This window comes from Pan paniscus, chromosome 17, assembly GCF_029289425.2.
Source record: "Pan paniscus chromosome 17, NHGRI_mPanPan1-v2.0_pri, whole genome shotgun sequence".
NCBI lineage: Eukaryota > Metazoa > Chordata > Mammalia > Primates > Hominidae > Pan > Pan paniscus.
In genome coordinates this window covers 94038909-94045976 of record NC_073266.2, presented here as the reverse complement: position 1 = coordinate 94045976, position 7068 = coordinate 94038909, and the positions used below count along the sequence as shown (strand labels likewise).

The window sequence follows — 7068 nt, the reverse complement described above, 5'->3', positions numbered from 1 at the left end:
CAGAGCACTTAAATTTTTGAGCATGAATATTTAATACGTATTTTTTAGTTTGTCTTCGATTTTATGCTATAGTATAGACAGTTTCACTTCTAGCTTTCAAGCACTGGAGGCCTTTTTTTTTGTGGGGGGCGGAGTTCTTTTTGGTTTTTACTCTGAGCTATTTTTTTAATGGAAGTCCTCGAGAATGTTTCTAATCTAAACGTCCTCAATCACTCCATAACCATTGAACACCATTTCATCACACGTTGAAAGGGGTGAAGTCCCAAAGGCTGAACGGATAATTCATTAGACAATAGCAAGGGAAAATGCTTTCTTTCCCCCATTTATTTCATTAACCAAAATTATTGTCTGTTATAAAATTATAAATAGAGGGTGGGGGGGGTAAATGAAATTAGTGAATGGGTACAAACATACAGTTAGATAGAAGGAGTAGTTCTAATATTTGATAGCAGACTACAGTGACTACAGTTAATAACAATGGATTGTGTATTTCAAAATAGATAGAAGACAGAACTTGAAATGTTCCCAACGCATAGAAACAATAAATACCCCAGCTGATGAGTACCCTAAGTGCCCCGACTTGATCATTACACATTCTACGCTTGTAACAAATACACGTACCCCATACATGTGTAAAATATCACATATCACTAAAATAAAACAAGTAGCCAAAATCAACCATTAATATTCAACCATTAATACTGCTGACTTTGCTCCATCCAAATACTATAATTTACGTAAACCTTTCAAAATAGGAGAAGCTCTCCTGGGCCATTCCAGGGGCAAACGGTGCCCTTAATCCCTAATGGTTACTTTAAGTGTTTGAAGCTATTAAAACAGTTGAAATGTTGGCAATGCTAAATATGGTTACAGGAATAATATGGAAACTTGTATTAAACATTTGATTTTTATACCTTTTTTTGTGTGTGTAGTGAGCTAGGAATAGTGCATTGACAAATGAACAACCACCAGTGACTTGTGTATAATCAATGTGAACACGTTTCAATTGTCAGTAACAAAATGATGCTGGCCCTCCAGCTGCCATTTTCTAGGTCTGCCACACCAGACACCAGGACTTAACTCTTTGCCCATCCATCAAATTACGCTCTCAGATTTCGCATGCACTGTAGATAAACGTGTAAGAAAGGAAATGGTTTAAAAGCACAATATTATTGTAGACAGACAATGCCCTGAGTGAAATCACATGTGGGTGACTTAAGACAGGGCCCTAAACCGGCTAGAAAAAGGAAGCAAGTCATGAACAGTTTTATGTGGAGGGGTTTGGAAGTCTTGATCACCATTCAATGATCTACCTTGTCCATTTTCAACACATGGAAATTGTTAGCGCAAGATTGTACTTTAAAATAGACCCAAGAATGCAGATGAACGTAGGTTTACAGGACTGATATTCATTCCAAAATCCTACCAAAAAGCTATTGAAGTGTCTTCAAATTTTAATCTTTGTTGTTACCTACATGTATGTAATAATATGTGTATACAAGGACATTTACAGCTTTGTAATTAACTGAATTTGGGGATACTTTCTTTGTGCATTTTCACAGTGTACTGAAATGAATGGTGGGCACGTCAATACTTTTCGGTGAATCAGACTTCAATGTGATTGCTGAAGAATACATCCCACTTAGGCATTCATGCTGAAGCCAGCAACAATTGTCCGTGACCTTTAACATGCCCGCTCTCCAAATCAGTGCAGGTCGTTAGTCACACGGAGCTTACGTTTTAGGACTCGCGGATCCTTCATAGCAGAGTTTCTCCCTGTCTTTCTGCCTGACTCCCCCCCGCCCCCCGACCCCGACACACACTCCCCACCGCCCCCAGAAACATCACACATGCAGAATGCCCCCCCCCCCCCGTCTGATCGCCAGCTTTCGGGCACAAGCGCCTCCCTTTGCAGCGCGTCTGGAGTAGTTTCTTTTGTAAACGCCCTAAGTTGGGGAGGGCCGCGGGCTGCGAGTGTGAGGCGCAGAGAGAGACGCCGCCGCTGAGGTAACCGCCAGGATTGCAGCGCTGATTGCTACGCGGAGCCACGTTGGGCGTCTTGGACGGAATCCACCTCCACTGCGGAGTTATCACGAGGAGGAGAACAATACGGCCAGGAGCCTGGTGGGAGAAGGTAGTGTTACCCCTCCGCAGGCCGCAGCTCCCCGGGTCTACGTCACCGGCGGTGAAGGGGCGCTCGCCCTCGCTAGCTCCGACCCGCCCCTCCCCCGCCCCCGCGCGCCCTCCCTCCCCTCCCCCACCCCGGCCATCCCTGCCCTGTAACAGGAGAGCGTTTTGGAGTCAAATTAGGATTTCTAGTCCCAGACTCAACTTATTACAACTAACTACTGCTCGTGGGGAGTAGGTGAGGTGAAGAAATGAAGTTTTAAGAACAGAAAAATAAGAGTTGAACTTTCAAGGCTACCGGTAAACAACCCCTTCATTTTTAAATGGCCATGTGGCAGAGCCGCTGTTTGAAGTCTTTCCAGCGGGACCTCTGTGACCCTTGATTCAGGACTTAATGTATTGATCCTGCATCTTAACACCCCCAGAGGCATTTACCAGGAAGTTGAGTGACACGCACACGCTACGCCGTGTGTAATGCACACGCACCTGGGACCCCCGAAGGGGTGTCCCCATTTCAGTCCAGATGGGGCGCAGTGCCCAGGTACCCGCCGGCGGGACCCGCATCCCGAGCACGTCTGTACGTATGGATGCGCGTGTGCGCGCGGAAACGGCCTCCGGGAGCCGGGGCCGCAGCAGCCTTAGACCTTGACGAGGGGCGACCACTGGCCGCTGGAACCGTGATTCAGTGCTATTAGGGGAGGAATTGGCTGTGTCTGAGTCACTGCAAGCCTCCAGACTGTCCCCGCAGTGTGGCAGAACTTTGTGCTGATGAGACAATAGTGGAGTGTGCGTTTCCTACAGGGCAGACCATTCCCAGGCTGGGGGAAGCCTCCGGCCTGCGCCGGGCCGTGAGCGCCCGGCCCCCTCCCCGTGCCGCGCAGCCCCCCGAGCCCGGCTCGCGCCGGGGCCCCCGCGGGGCGGACGCGTCCGGGGCGCGCGCGGGCGGCGCGAGGAGGGGGCCGGGCGCGTGGCGGGCCCCGCGCGCCCTCGCGCGTCCCCCGCGCCCGGGCGCAGCTGGCGCGGTCGGTCTAGTGCAGCGCTCGGCTCCGCGCCGCGGGCGCTCGGCTTCACCTTCAGATGCGCGGGGCGTGCGCGTCCTCCTCCCCAGGCCCGCCGCCTCCCTGCCAAGGTAGGGGCCGCGGGCGGGGGGAGGGCTGCGCCGCAGGGGCCGCGGGCGGGCGGTGGGCGCGGGGCCCGGAGCCCCGACGTGCCCCGTACTCTGGTGTGCGCCGCTGGGGGTCGGGGGGGAGGCGCTGGGGAGGGGGGTGCGCCGGGGAGGGGCCCCCCGGGCGCGGGGAGGGCTACTTGGCTTTCCCGGTGGGTAGTTGCTCTGCTCGGCAATTCCAGGATAGGGGAAGATGCAACTTCGGGCGGCGGGGCGAGCGCCCGGGAGGTGGTTTTTACCGCAGTGGAGGGGCGGGGTGGGGGCCGGGGTGGGAGCACGGAAGAGGCTCTGGCTTTGTACACTTCGTCAAAGGCGACGCGGGAGGAGGGGAGCTCGGATGCGCTCTCCATCCATTAGGAGACAAAGAGCAAATTGCCTTACTTTAAAGTAAAACGCTCCGGCTAATGAAGGTGGGTGATGGGGCTGCGGGCCCGAGGAGCCGCTTCAATTATTAAGGGTTTGGCGGATGGGATCGATGCCTGTGGGCACCGCGCGCTGCTGCCTAGGGGACGTGTTTGCGTGGAGTGGGGGGTGGCCTTGTTTTTTACGGCCCCCTCCCCGGATGCTTGCCAGTCTGCTGGGAGCTTCTAAGTGACCCTAACGTTAAAGAAGTGAGAGGTCCTGGAAGGGAAGTTCGGGCGGGGGTGGGGGTGGGGGCGAGGGTCTGGCACCGACTCGGAGAGGGGTGGGCAGGGACTCCTCGGAGCTGCGCCCCGCCGGGTGCGGGTGGGGTAGGCCTCGGTGGCGAGATGAACCCGGGTGTATGAAGGAAGAATGCGGTGGGGTGTGTGTGGTTGGGCGGGAGGTGGGGGGAGGCGCCTCCGCTGCCATTTCCAGGGAGAACTAACAGACTGAGTAGTTACGATCAGTATTTAGATTAAACCGCCTCAAGTTTTAACGAAACTTTGTATGAATAAGTTTGTTAAATGGCAGCCGAGTGGGGTATTTAAAAGCAGCAGTTTATGTGTGTGGTGAGGAAAGCCAGTGGACCCCCGCAATTAGGGACCAGAGGGAACCAGCCTTTTACCCGAAAAATGTGGGTCTGTAAGTCAGCTTCATCTATTATCAGCGTTAATAAGCTTCCCGCAGCAGACCGGGAGCTCTGGGGGCTGTGTGTGTGTCTTACTCATTCCGCTGATAAAGAGTCACTGGGTCTCCGGGTGTGCAAAGATCAACTTGCGCAGCCCTCTTTTTAAATATATTCATTCTGTGCTTTATTTAATCCAGATGCACAAAAAGCCATTTGCTGCTGCATTGTTGGTTTACATTTTTTGAACAGGCGACTGGTGTAACCTGTGGAATTTGAAATGCAAATAAGAGCCTGTGGGAGTAGAGGCAGAACAGATCAGCATTTATAAAGTGGAAAAGATTTAATGTCTTTGAAATCATTGCAGGGGAAGAAACTGGAGGGGGAGTGTGATTTTTCAGGGAGTGAATTGTGACGTCAGGTCCTTTTGGAAAAGATGTTATTTTTAAGGTCTGAAACCCGGCTAGGTAAAGTGCTTACAGGAAAAACAGATTACAAGATTAACATCTGTTAACATGATCGTTTATCTCCAGCCAAAAATAGGTCAGTTCTTTCTTAAGGAAACACGATTGCTGGCGCATGCTTAAATAATAAAATCAAAACGGCGAGTTCATAAATTAGGAACGAGTGTTTGTTACAATCTGACTTGTGAAGAAGCATTTTTGAATTTCGAGATCAATGGAAGGTCAAAGTCCCTTTTCGGTGTAGAGAGCAACTCTTTCCCCTGCGTCGGCCCCCGCCCCCCCCGCCCCCCCCCGCCCCCGCGGAATGACCCCTCCTTCTTACTCGGAGCTCCCTTTCCGCCTCCACTCCCTTCGTGAATTTCCCTTTCCATCCTTTGTGGAAGTACAAAATATATTTAAATGGATATCGTCTGACGCCTCCCTCCTTAAAGAAGGCAAACTCTGCGCAGATGGCTAACTTTCAGAGCTCTGCTGTTGTTTTACCATTAAATGAAACGGTAGGGAAGAGAGAAGGAAAAAAAAAAAAGGAAACAGCTTTGCGAAGTCTCCCTGCCCCCTGGGCGTGAGTGACGGCTCTGCTGGCCAATCCGCAGCGGCTTTCTCCATCCCGGAGGTAATTTGGGGGGGGGTGTGAGCGCGCGCGTGCGCGTGCATGAGCCCATGTGTCTGCACACTGTGAAGTCTGGCCAGCCCCGCGCATCCGCAGGCTTCTGCATTTACACAGATGTGTGATGTAGACGTGGACACGCTTTTATTCGAGTCAGTTCGGCTACATGGGCACGCAGCAGCCCCCACGGAGCGCCTCCCCCTCCGAACGTTCTGTGAAGCATGGGATTTAGAAGCACTTTCAGATTCAGGTCGGAACCTGCAGAAGGGGAAGAAAACAGGAGGGCTGTGATTGTTTCTCAGCAACTGGGGACTCGAAACGTGCGGTTTCTTCGGCCTTGGTGCCTGGGCAGGCGCGCCCTGGTGCGTTTTTGGTTCAGGTGATGATGGAGCCCACTCGCCTGGGCAACGCGAACTGAGAACGCGGATTGCTGAAACTGATGTGAACTCCGTGGAAAAGTGAAGGGCAGCATGTGTCTTCCAACTTCACATGTGATTTTCTCACTGGGAGTTGATGCTTAGTCCCTGGCAAATTCTAGAAGGTGAAGCGCTCGTGGCCAGTGAAAGTTCGGCTGCCCACCCGCCTCCTGAACGCTGCGCCCTGGCTGCGTCTGACCCGCACAATGGGCGTATTCACGGGCACAGCGCGTCACCGGCCACCCCACGCTTGCAGCTGACTTACTGTGGCACCGACTTTCCCAGGAATATCGGTAGTGATGTGTGTGGCTCGCGTAGTACGCACCTCGGGAAGCGTACGGACCCGACCTGAGCCGAGCAGCATCTCCGTGTAAATGTTGGAGACGCGGTGTCTTCCGGGAGCACCGCGGGGTTGCTGCGCTTCTGTACCCACCGGGATGGGGATGATGCAATGGAGAGGTTAAGGACCCACGTGCCCACTACCTCCCCGGAGACCCCTGCAGGGAGACCCCTGGGAGGGACCTCGTCCATGCGCGGGTGTGCCCGGCCACCAGGCCGCACCGAGGTCACCCGAGGGTCCGTGGGCGATCTTCGTCCTCCTCTTCTGCAGAAATCTAACTCGGTTACAAGGTAGCGTCCGACTCCGCGCCTTCCCTCCCACTCGGGCCATTTCCGCCCCCCAGCCCGAGTTCCACCCAATTCTGCCCCTCCCCAATCTCAGGAGCTGGCGGAACCGGGACTGGGCAGCCCTGGGAGGTGTCGTTGGATTAAATCATTCCTATTTCGGTGTGTCTGAGCAGCAGCGGCGCTGGGGCGCTACTGGGGGACCTGGGGCACGCGCGGCCAGGGGCCGGGGGCGAGAGCGCGGGGCGGCCCTCTGGGCTGGGGGCGGGCCGGGGGGGGGAACTCACCTGCCCGCCCCGGGGTGGGGGCGGTGGCCGCTTGTTGCTGGGCTGCCAGGAGGAGGGCCGTGGGCGGGGCGGGAAGGGGCGGAGAAGCACGGGGAGGGCCTGGCCCGCCGCCCCCGCCCCCCGGCGCCCGCCCCCCGCCCCCGTCATGTGGAGCGGACGTCACACGCCTGCACTGTAACCCAAGAAGTGAAAGAGACGGACCCACAGCCCAACTTCGCACCATAACAAAGGCGGGGGTCTGTGCGGGCCTGGGGGCGGGGGCGAGCGGGGCGGGCGGGGGAAGCCGGCGGGGGCGGGAGCGAGGCCCGGAGGAGGAGAGAGGGGGCTGCGGGGGGAAGGGCAGGCCGCGGG

At 54.9% G+C, this 7068-nt stretch overlaps 2 protein-coding genes across 19 annotated transcripts in view; one reads left to right on the top strand and one right to left on the bottom strand.

Moving 5' to 3' along the window:
- Positions 1 to 322: 322 nt before the first annotated feature.
- On the bottom strand, positions 323 to 2828 carry ZNF516-DT (ZNF516 divergent transcript). The gene is given in 3 exon segments (XM_008952689.4): positions 323 to 1870; positions 1873 to 2121; positions 2614 to 2828. Coding segments are annotated over 3 exon segments (492 nt in total). The 5' UTR covers positions 2692 to 2828; the 3' UTR covers positions 323 to 1705.
- ZNF516 (zinc finger protein 516) overlaps positions 1988 to 7068 on the top strand; it is a 142256-nt gene continuing 137175 nt past the window's right edge. For 4 of the 18 annotated variants that reach the window (XM_055102378.2, XM_055102374.2, XM_034944081.3 and 1 more), the window contains exon 1: positions 5599 to 6436. The gene's annotated coding sequence lies outside the window, so the exon portion shown is untranslated. Of the gene's footprint in view, positions 2135 to 3078; positions 3257 to 3454; positions 3703 to 5598; positions 6437 to 6847; positions 6954 to 7068 lie in introns of those variants that run through there. The other 14 variants (XM_055102377.2, XM_063597375.1, XM_034944075.3 and 11 more) reach the window with 10 other exon arrangements.